The sequence below is a fragment of the Schistosoma haematobium genome, chromosome 4, assembly GCF_000699445.3.
Source record: "Schistosoma haematobium chromosome 4, whole genome shotgun sequence".
Lineage (NCBI taxonomy): Eukaryota > Metazoa > Platyhelminthes > Trematoda > Strigeidida > Schistosomatidae > Schistosoma > Schistosoma haematobium.
In genome coordinates, this window is record NC_067199.1 from 27,182,056 (window position 1) to 27,194,428 (window position 12,373).

Sequence of the window (12,373 nt, forward strand, 5' to 3'; positions counted from 1 at the left end):
AGTTTCTACCAAATGTAATGACCTTTAAAATCGAATCATATCAAATATATCCTGTGATGTAAGTAATACTTACTTTGAAACATAATAATATAAGGATAAACGTCAATTCGGCAACAGAAAAAAAGATTTTTCTTTAGATTAATCGACTGAACTTCTTTTACGCATTAAAAATTTAGCTAATCTTAGCTTAATTTACCTGTTATATCATAACAAGTAGCATCATTTCTTAATCAACGACATAATTATCTTTTTCCTTAAATTAAAAAAGTAAAATATTCATTTTTTTATGCATTAACTATTGTCTAAGTCTTATTGAAAAAATCTTATATTTGTTGTCAGATTATTTACTGATGCTCGAAATTGTTGAGTCAGTCGTGGATTATAAACTAAATCACTACAGGTACTTAAACCTTGTTGTTTTATTTCTTCCAATGATTGAACAATGATACTGCAGTTTACATAAGGCTAGTTCACTAATATTATATATATATATATATATATATATATATATATATATATATAAACTGTAAAGTAGAAAACTATTGAATCTAAATATACTATGTTTATGAGTATCGCTTAGCAACCTATGCCGGCTATACACTCAGTTTTTAATACGGTCGACATTAAATCTCAAATAGGTATTAAATAAAAATGGAATCGGAAAACTGTTTTTCTATAAGTTAACACTATGCACATTTATTTTGTGAAGAGTTTTTAGAATGTTGTTGTCTTATAAGGAAAAGAATTTTGAAAGTGAGTAAACGAATATACTTAGTTAAACAGAACCGTGTCTTTTCACACTACGATGTCATTAACATAGACTATCCTATATATTGACATGTGAACTATAAGACTTTCAAAGTATTGTTCTTGAATGTACTAATCACAGACCTTAGAAAATTTCACAATACTCTCAAAAACAAGTTCTTTTGCTTTGATCATCCATGACAATATGAAGCCGAAATATATTGTCCACAGATGACAAAAAGTTGCAAGGTAAAATAAGAGCTTTTTCCAGTCTGATTTTATCTGCTTATTTGAATTACAAAAGTATTACTGCATGATTGTAAGGATATAAAAATATGTTCCTCTAGCGAAGCGGAAAAATAATAAGACAGTCTGTAGGGAAACTGCTAATTGGAGATTAAACATTCAACGATTTATTTTCATACTGCAGTTAATCATTTTACTATACTGAAACTCATTCGGACGTACGCTATCAAATGGCCCTAGAAATTTGAGAATTATAAATATATATGATTATTATCATCAGAAGGGGGGGGGTTTGAGATTTTAGTAATTTTATAGTTGAATTAATGAGTCAATTAAAGCTAGACCACCATGGAAAACCTGGAAGCATTGGTCAGTTCTTGTTTCACAAATACAAAGTGTTAAATTAAAGATATAATCCTTTCAGACTAATCAGTTAGATGAACTTTGGAATTCGCTCTCAATATTTGAAATGATAAGTTTCAAATATTACGATACTAAACGATATAAAATATACACTTTTTGCGTTGTCTGTTTTTTGTGCAGCTTTTATTTTCCTTTTCAATGACAATATAAGCTCCTACTATGCAAAGGAGAAAAAATTTAAAATGATTTCATACATGTTAAGTCAGTCCATTATGATGACCGTAATCATGACTAGTTGTCTTTATATGTTCTTACATGAATGTTGATTGTTCTACTCAAGTAACCTCTGGCTGTGTGGCTAACTGACATTTTTGTACGAATTTGGGTTGCGTCAATATGTGTGTTAATTATAGACCGTTCTCTAAACTGTTAGTATTTCACTAAATTCAACCTATCACATTTTCCTGTTCACCTTTGTATCTGCAGTTGTCTATGTAAAATGATGTGACCCATAGCTTCAATGCTAATCTGCGTTCATTTATGTATGTGTGTGATATGATTAACGATTGTGTCATACTATACGAACGACACTTCGAGTCAGGACAAAACCGATTCCATTTAACTTACCTTGAACTACTTCGAAACACAAAACTTGTGAGAACAATTTTCTAAGAAAGACCCTCAGAAGAAGAATTTTCATTCAATTTCTTTGAATTTTATGACGATTACATAAGGTGATGGTTGGATACACAACTTGTAAGTTATGGAATTGTCATTTGATGACAAAATCATAAAAAGAGTTTTTGTAAATAAGAATTATACTGAGGTCAGGTGAACAATAAATCAAAGTACATTAATTAATAAAAATTAGTAATATACTGAACAATAATTACACTGAATTAGAGCTAAATGAACATAAAACCTGCTGTAGTTTGGAAGAATCTCCCGGTCTCCCACACTGTACGAGTATCCCATGTACTTGAAGTAATGGTTGCTCTGGTTGTCAGAATGGGCATCAGCCTCGTGACTTCCGAAGGAACTGGGCTTTCACCATGAGGCATCATAGCTCTTCTAAATGAAAGACCTTCTAACTCACAGGGTAGAGCTTAAATGATTTAAATTATTTTTTCTGGTTAGCGTTTTTTAGTGAGTTAGTTTTCTACGGGATGGGGTCGCCAACCCCACGCCCAACCCTCCTCCTTTATCCGGGCTTTGGACCGGCAGTAGCCCCAGAGGGGCTCCAGGTGGAGCTAGCAGAAAACTTACTGAGTCAATAAGAAAATCAACCGAATGAAAATCACATGTAAAATCATTCCTAACAGGATGTTACGGGGGATATTTACTTTGTTCAATGTGGTGCTACTCATAGTAAGACCAACTCGTTTAGTAGACGGTCTTGGACTTTTATTATTCTACTATTAGTTTTCTTGATCAAGATAAAATGGTATGAAGTGATTGTATTGATTTGTTACTAACTCTTAATGTAGAGAATCCTTTGTTGTGATTTTCGTAATGTTCTTCATATGTACTGAGATCTAATTTTTGGCTTTTAGTAGGATTATAAGATAGTTCATAAACTTGGTAGACTCCGTTTGATAAAGTTGCAAAGTATCCAATTCTAAAATAGACTGAATCGAGATCGGTCTCTTAAACTTTTGGTAGCATTTGAGCTAGACAATAGGTCTAGTATCTACTGAATAATGTTTATGAGCAAATCTTTCTGTGCGCTTTTGGTTAAGTATTATTTCTTTGACCTTCATCAAGATGTTTTTAGTACCAATAATCTCCCATTCAGATCAAATAGGACACCTTTTAAAAACAAGATTCATTATGGAATAATTGTAAATTTGGTATTTCGTTATCTGTATCCTTATACATAATTGGGCTTAAAATTAGGTAAACAATTTATATTTGTTTACCAAAAACAAATTGCTGTTTCCATCTGTCTGCAGAATATTTGGCGAAAATCTCACAACAATTAAGAAAACTGAACTAATTAGAATTTTTTAATTTTGTTTATCCTTTTCTATAGATGTATAATTATCATATTCAAAACCCTATCATCAGTTAAGCAAAACAGATTTGTTCAAATTTCATGTTAAAAATCTAATCGTACCTATTTGTTTCAATGCTTTCCTACGTCATGGTAATTAAAACTAAATGAACTTGATGAGAAAATTAGCTTTAAAAACGGAAGCAGTATTCATGAACATAAGCCATTCCTGAACGAGTATTTCATGAAACAATTATTTACATAGCCAAACAACAGCTATCAAAACAGAGACATTATTTAGGAAAGAAACATAGAGACCTGATTCAAAGTTAACTTTGAAAAAAATAGAAGGAAAGTTAGAAAACTCGACCTATGCAACTACACAGTAAACCTTTCATACACTGATTCACAAAATAAAAGATTTAACCTGGGTAATATAATCTTAGTAATTATAAATCACTTAAACAAACATGCTGTTTTGACAGTATAGATATAATCGTAATAAATCTTTGTACAGTTGATTTTAACAATGAAATTATCGACCTGAATTCGTAGCGGGAGATTAATTTATTTTTAACTCATATATAGTCACGTAGGAATTAAACATGCTAACTGTATCAGTAAATTCACTCAGGCAATAATTATACCTTTGATTACATGGAATACTAAAAAAACAGTTGTTTTCAAAACAAACTGCCATTTTCAATAATTTATGTTATTATTTACTGTCAAATGAGTTAGTAAAAATATTCCCTTATGCATGAGAGTTGTAAATCTGATTGTTATTATTATTATTAGTGGCTTTATTCAATATTATATTTTTGGTACAATATATAACTATCAGCATAAAGTATTTCAGCGTGTTTCCGTTTCTTGTCTCTTGATCGATATTGACAATAAATACTGAGTGATCACCAGTTAGATATTAGTATTTCAGAAGTCAACATTTGAATAATATTCGTTCTTTTCAATGCATATTTCCAACCACCACGATGTCTCCAATTGTACATTTTTGTAACGTGTACAGCGAAATCTCGCAAACTTTTCACAAACGCAGCTGAATAAGATATACAATTAACTGACCTAATAATCTTTTAAAACAAGCAAGGAAGCAGATAACTTGTTTAAACATCTAGATGGCAGGAACAGATAGCCCAGGTATTCAGGCAAGCCGCCCAATCATCGTTTTGTAAACAGAAATTCGACAGTGTACATTTTTCATTATTTGAATAAATATAAATATGTTTTGAGTTAAAAAGCTTTAAACTGAATCAAATTGCTGATTAGTAAATTTTTGGAAGGTAAAACTATAAGAATATCAAAATAAAGATTTAAAAAACAGTATTTCTAGATAACTGGAGTGATAATTTTGAAAGGTTAACGGTGACGTGATCACTCATTATAACTAAATTTTATTAAATAGTATACGAAGTTATGAAAGAGTGGCAATTCGTGAATGCAAATGTAACCATGATTAAATGAGGCAAAAAATCAAAACAATGGCTAGTTATATTATATTACTGTTATCAGGGTTAATGAGGTGAGACTGTAACTTCACTTTGACAAAAAATCTGTTTTCAACCTTTCAAATATTCTGCTCATCACGAATTTCATTGTAGAAGAATTATGTATTCTGCCCATCATTCTAGAAATCATTTATATTATACACTCCTTTTTCTATAACTAAAATGTGAAACGTAATAGGACTAAAAAATTGCTTTTTCTATCGATGTGTAGGGTCTTCAGAACATTTCTAGTTAAGCCGTCGTGAATGCAGCTTTTTGTTCCGTATGATGTACCTACTTATTCAAATATAAATAATATAACAGATCTTGACACACATGACATTGATCACCAAATAGTGATCAAGAAATGCGTGTTCGTTTTTTGTTCGACCTTTTGAACAATTCTTTTGAAATACAGAGAAAAATTCCGGAACACGAAGTTTATGTTAAGATATTTCATTAAGGATGGTTAGTTTCCTTGATAGTTGTATTAAGTATGAGCATTATTCGTACTGTAGTGATCGAGAACTCAAGTGGGGAAGATCGATTTATTGTTTAACACAAAATTTCAGAGTGCCTTTGTAAAATATGAAAACCATGGATTAAATACATCATTTACACATTTTCCATCAAATGTTCCTTATAAACTTCATTATTCCTTCATTTCTATTGTTATCACGATTACTCTATGTTTATATTCTTGTTCTATTCAATTTGATCTCAATTTTCTGCTGCCAGTAATTCCACACCTGATTGGTGACAAACACAATACGAACTAATGTTTCTTTTCACGTTTATGAGTTTCTATCTTTAGGTGGTTCTTGTGACTGTTTTTCTTCGTGAATGAACATTTTTTCAAATATCGTGTACTGATTTCGAGGTTTTCCATACAGTATAATATTTGGGCTACAAGTTTGAAACGATTTAACCAAACCAGGACAAAATAGGTTATAAACATAATTTATAAAAAAGGTTGTTTTCATATTGAATTTCTTAAGAAATATATATTTGATAGATCTCACCATTTCTTCTGAAAGTAATTATTCCTACGTGATAAAAATTGTTCTTTTTATATTCTTTTGTGAATCTGATGATAGTATGTGAGTTATAAAACACTTCAAGCAATTTTATTTATATGATTTACATTTTTACATGAAACAAGTGGATCATCAACAAACGTTTAATAGAACAAAACGTAATTGATATCAGCTAGCAACTTTGTTCTTTTTTAATTTGTACAGAATACGAAAGCAAGAATGGGTTCTAAAGAGTACTCTTATAAACATAATATCCCATTAGTAGTAGGAGCTTTTGTTAAATAGGAAGCGAATGATAAATTTTCACTATATGCAAGCTTTATTTCAGAAAGCAAATTATATAGACAGAGAAAATCCTATGTTTTGTGTGATGAAGATGAATAATCATACCTTTAAAACAAAGGACACAATTTTCAAATAATTTCCTTTACACTACCACTTAAAATATGAGACTTAGGTTATATTATAAAACCTATGCACGGAATACACTCAATTCATTAATTTGATTTATAACCAAATTCAATTTAACCTTCTGTTGAACAATCATTCATATATACAGTCTTCCCAAATTTTTGATCAATACTTAATTGATCCAGGTTTACGTACATATCTTTTACATTAGCCTAAACAGTCCCTATAAAAAGTAAGAAGTTTAGCCAAAAATCTTAGGTCCATATAACATTCTGTTTCTTTAAACAGAAACAGTTTTTCTCATTAATTCTCGTACGTTATAAGCAAGTAAAAGAACCCTAGTTTTATTTGATAACTTTATCCCTATCAGTTGAAGTATGACAATAAAAAAATTTAATCATGAGAAAATAGCGTATTCAATATCTTAGTTTTTCCATCAATCATTTTACCGTCAAGTTTATATATTAGGACTTCATTTGTATTAATATTTCATTGAATGAATAATTTCTATATTCAATGTACATTTAGGCATTTTGTTTGTTTTTATTAAAACTCAATGTAAACGAATTAATGTAGCGTATAAAAAGATGTATTATAGTTTTATTGTAATAATATGAATATGTAACTATTCTAAATTGACGTAATTAACAAATGAAACCTAAAGTGCATGACTATATTTATCATTTTGTTATCTTATAACAAGAAGGATGGAAAAAATCCGTATATGATGTTACTGATTATTATTATCCTTGTACGTAATTTAAACGATTTATTCACTACATTTCATTTAGGGAAAAAAGCTCTAATTATGCATTATTTAGTCAATATCAATTTTCGATTTTTAAAAATATGCTAGATTTTTTAGATATTCCTTGTTGAATGGATTCACATGAATAAAGTTCACTAAATAGATCATGATGATCACACTAGTTCACTATAAAAATTATGGGTGAGACTAGAATTTTTGGACGACCTTTGAGCGATGTTAGATTGACCTTGAGAGTGTCTACTTAATAACCAGGACCAAATGAAGGTTATAAACCAATATGAAGAATTATAATTATAATTTACAGTTGCCGATTAAGGTAAGGAATTAGATTTCGGGTTTTCATCACGAACTGAAATCAGCTATAATGCCAAAACTCTATTTAACCAAGTGGATGAGTAAATTTCGCACCAAAATACGAGACCCGTCATCTTATACGTGATTGGTTCGTCCATAAAATATAGTCTCGCCGAATTATGATCAGAGAGGTGTTTTGTGGATATTGTAGTAATTTTATAGTTGAATTTACGAGCCAACTGAAGCTAGACCACCATGAAAAACCTGGAAGCACTGGACGGCCGTTTCGTCCTAGTATAGGGATCCTCAACATTGCGCATCCACCATCCCGACTCGCGAGATTCAAGTTTAGAATTATTATCACAAATATATAATAACTAATTAATTAAAGTATTTTGAGGAATAACATCAATAAATGTAATAAATCACTAAGAATGAACTATATATTATAGCAACTCTCCTACAATCATTTTCGATGATGGCTAAATTTTGTTAAACCAATATGTTAACTTATTTAATAGACAATGTTATTCGAACAATAACAATTTGTCTATTGATTTGTACTTTTATGATCACTATCTTGTCTGTATAAACGTGTAAGCTTGATCACATGTGAAAGCCTATGTACATATCTCTCTCTAGCTTAAATATTGATAGTTTAAGTATCACTCGATGAATCAATCTTTTTACTATGTATATATGTTCTCGAATCCTGTTAATTGTGCTCTTATTCGATTCGCCTATAAATACGTCAATGTATTCACTCGCTCACATACATCAGCCTTTCTGCTTTAAATGTACTTATAACTTTGTGATCAGTGCTATCCGCTAACAAACTGTAGTTGCCGCTGCTTATTGTCTTGTGAATTCAAACAGCGTTGAGATTTGTTTATTATCGGTTGTCAAAGTGATTGATTAACAAAGCAAAGCTACTACAACTTCTTGTATCCTCTATAAGGTTTGCCATTGACAATTATAAAATAAGTGGACATTTTTCATTTAAAAATATATATAAAATGTCATTGTAATTAACTAGTTTGCTTAACAAATTACTCATTATATATATCATTGTAAACAATAATATACATATGATTTCTGTTCTGATGACTTATTTCGATCAATGTTGTTCTGATATTATAATCACATCATATTAAATTGCAAAAGTTAAGGTTCTGGATTTTGTACTGAGATCAAATGTAATATGTAATATTAATGGTAATTCCTCAAATTGTTGTTATAAATAAAATCAATACTAGTAATTTCATATTTCTATAACAAAACATTCGATGTTAAATCACAATAAGAACACATAAGACAATAAATATTTATGTGATACATAAAGAATTGAACTTTAAAATTTCCATGTTGAATACATATAACGCTTTTGCTATCCTAAAATAATGTAACTACTGAGTGAAATTTGAAGTATTTAACTGGATCTAGCATGAGATTGTTAAATCAATATGAAAAATCTATCGATGAGAATCCTTTTTCTTGACTTTACAAATGGTGTGTAAAATAATCAATAACTCGATGCTTTAACATGCTTTCAATCTCGATCAAACTGCTGCACCGGAAATATTCTTCAAAATCAAAACAATCAGGTTCAACAAGGACACAAATCAATAAATTATTTACTTTAACAACGCAACTTTTTAATCCTGAACTGTGTAAACGAAAGTAACAAGAGCAAATTCTTATTCAACTGTGGCCATCACACTTAATTTTCCCTACTCGTTAAACTAGTGATTCATACTTTCTCATGATGTTCCTTATTTTGATTATTCGCTGGTATGACCACCGTTTTAATTTATTTCTTAATTCATCTTTTACCCTTCAAATGAACAATCATCATTCGCACAACTTGCTGAATTCTATTACTTCCCTTTAACTTGGTTGTCGAACAACAACATGTAACTTTAAAAACAACTGACTATGTAGTACCTCTTTTACTTAATGATAAACTACTTTATTTGTTAAATCATTACAAATACTATTGTGCAGCTTCAGTGAATGGCTTAGTAGTAATAAAGAATTTCTGTGATCACTTGACTTTAGGTGTTCACCAGTGACAAGTTTCTCTCGCCATTTAAATGGAATTACATAAAAAAATATATAATCAATGGTTAATACTCGATCTAGAAACACAGACTGACTGATTTAATCTGATTAGAATACTGTTTTTCCTTAAAATCATTGTACTGCTTATATGAACATTTCTGGATAGAAGAAACTCAATAAGTTTATTTTGTCACATACGTGATCTGATTCCAATGAAATTCAATTGGAATTTGCACATAATTCCCAGTAGCTCTCATATGTTGTCCTGAAGCCATATTTTCATAAAATAGTGAATGTTCGTCTACACGTTTGCCCAAATCATATAAGGAATGTCTCTTTTTCCATTATTATGACAATTGTTTTCTTGGATAATGTTGAAGTAAAATTTATTTGCATAAACCAACAGTTTGGCATGTATGCTGGATTCTTATACATGATATGATTATTATAAGTCACTTAATGAGCGACAGGCAAATTAAATTGTACGCAATTTTAAAATGTGCACACCCAATCAATTCAATCATCTAATGCAAATATAAATGCATATACATTTAATATTAACTATCCGATTAATCTGAAGTCCGATAATTAATGATTACCACAAGTTTTTACTTAGATGTTTCCATAAATTAATAAAAATAAACCCTTCATTCTACGATATTGTTCTAACATCAAAAAATAAAATTTTTTTTGAAAAAGACATAAACTAATACTGGACAAGCTGAATGTGCTTACTGTCAGATAATTTGATTTAATAACTGAAAGATAAGAACTTAAATATCACTGTATCGCTTCTTTTTAAATACTAGAGAAAACTTTCATGTATGTACATCAGTTTGAGAGTCTACACAAGCAATGTTTCATTAGAAAGCTACAGGCAGACTAGTGAATGCAAACAAAGAGAAGATAATTTATGGAAATGTTGATTTTAAATAAATAGCGAGAAGTAAAAAAATGTTTATTAGTGATCATTCACTCTGTTGAAATCATAACCGCATTCAGAGCTTTAAGAATCTTTAGAAAAGTGATTTGATTTCTTTAAAATTTTCTTTAGAACATAAAATGATAGGTCAACCTACTATAAATGAATCGAAAAGGTTCGTATTATCAATATTAGAAGTTCATAAAATTATAATTTGATATCAGAAGAGGTTTTGTGGATAATAATCAACATATGCTCACTAGTGATTGACTTCAAAAGGTATTTCCTGGAGTTCTAGTGAGAATCGGTGACCTGTGGAGTTCAACCGAGTCTGTTTTGAGATAGTAACTCACTGAACACAATGGTGGATGTAAATGTTTCAGATATGCGTTTTTTATTTTAGGCAGTTGAAAGTAATTGACAGGAAACTCAGTAATTATGTTTCATGCTATTTAGTATATATTTGACTAATAATAATGAATTCAGTTGGACTTAGGTAGTATGTGTGAAAATATCTAAGCTAAAACACTACTCAGGTGAAAATGTTTTTCCATCATAAAGTTTTAAATTTACTAATTTTACAAATAAATCAAAGAAGAGTAGTAGTAAGTTTGATGAAGGCCTGTTTTCCGTAAGCCGAAACTAATTGAGTCAATCGGTAATCAAAAATGATTTCATAATTACCTTGATTGAAGTAGCTTACCGTTTCAGTGAATTATTGAATTGACTGATCCAAACAAGGTCCTAACAAGTAGTGAAACGCGCCTATCAAGATGCCTTAGACAAACTAGATTTATAGCTTGATTGAAATGATTAAACTGATTACGGTTATGCGCAAGTGCTCTTCATGATTCTATTGAAATTAGGTCATATGACTTATGTAATATTTGTTTTTTTCCATTCAAAACATACGTTCTGTAAGATGGGTAGACCTTGTATTTACAGGAATTACTTGTGTGGTCATCCGCTACACACATGCCTACTCCGTGGAAAAGTCATGACTCTGTAAGTTAAAACGAAATATGACAATCATTATTAAAAGCATGTTAGTTGTATAGACACTGTAAAAGGATTTCGCAAAAATTTTCGCCACTGATTTCTGTACTGTATTATTTAGAGTTTTCAGTAAAGTCAGTCGTCAACATTGGCATTTAATTTACACAAAGCATTTTTGCCGCTTTAAAATGGCAGAGAGCCATAAAGTTATCATCTAATCCTCGCTTAGTTTACTAGTATTTATTATTTACCTCATTTGCAAATCACATATTGACTGAAAAGTGTCAAAAAATAAAAGTGCGTCACACGTTCTCCAAAGCGGCTATCAACTCCAAAAAACACATATGTGGTTGTTCTTAATGGGAGATACTACTGAATAAACGACTCTAAATGTTTCAAAATCAGTCATGAATTCAATGTTTAGAGAAAGTTTGTAGGTTCCAAGTGTTCACTGAAAAGCAAACGGTAACTCCAATACCACACTTTCTATATCGCCTACAGTGAGAAATGTGGTAGTATGTACAATATATTATAAATCGCTATCTTGATGTAACCTTTACTTTGATGGTTTTCGAAGTTAAAATCCATTTTATGCTATATGGGAAAACGATATCTGCAATTAAGTGCAAAATCCAATGTCAACTTTTCAGATATCTTGTTGAAACGTTCCTGTTAAATAGCATTATTCAAATATGAGATAATTAGACCTTTAAAACGAATTTTTATTTAAACAAGATTATTAGTCTATTGATATCACTTAAATCCACGTGTTTATTTCGATAAACAGGATTTACACATAACAATGTACGTGGGAATTTGAAGCTAAATATTGATTGGATAATGCGGACAATAATTGTTTACAATAATATTCTGAAAATTGGAGCAATATTTTAGAAGAGTAAAGGGGTCTTGCATAATGTCATTTAATTTCACTTTGCAGCGAAGTACTTTTAGATGTAATGTGCTTAACTTTAAAAGATTGTCGAATTGCTAAGCAATGTATAATAAGAATTTTAAAAGTTGTCAGTA

At 30.1% G+C, this 12,373-nt stretch overlaps 1 protein-coding gene across 1 annotated transcript; it reads right to left on the minus strand.

Annotated features, from left to right (window-relative positions):
* Window positions 1–226: 226 nt before the first annotated feature.
* On the minus strand, window positions 227–9,701 carry MS3_00007776 (uncharacterized protein; the record flags this gene model as incomplete). Its single annotated transcript, XM_035729862.2, has 4 exons — window positions 227–253; window positions 349–465; window positions 2,833–2,974; window positions 9,625–9,701. 4 exons carry the CDS (start codon window positions 9,699–9,701, stop codon window positions 227–229), a joined length of 363 nt encoding a protein of 120 aa, XP_035585347.1.
* Between the last annotated feature and the right edge of the window lie 2,672 nt (window positions 9,702–12,373).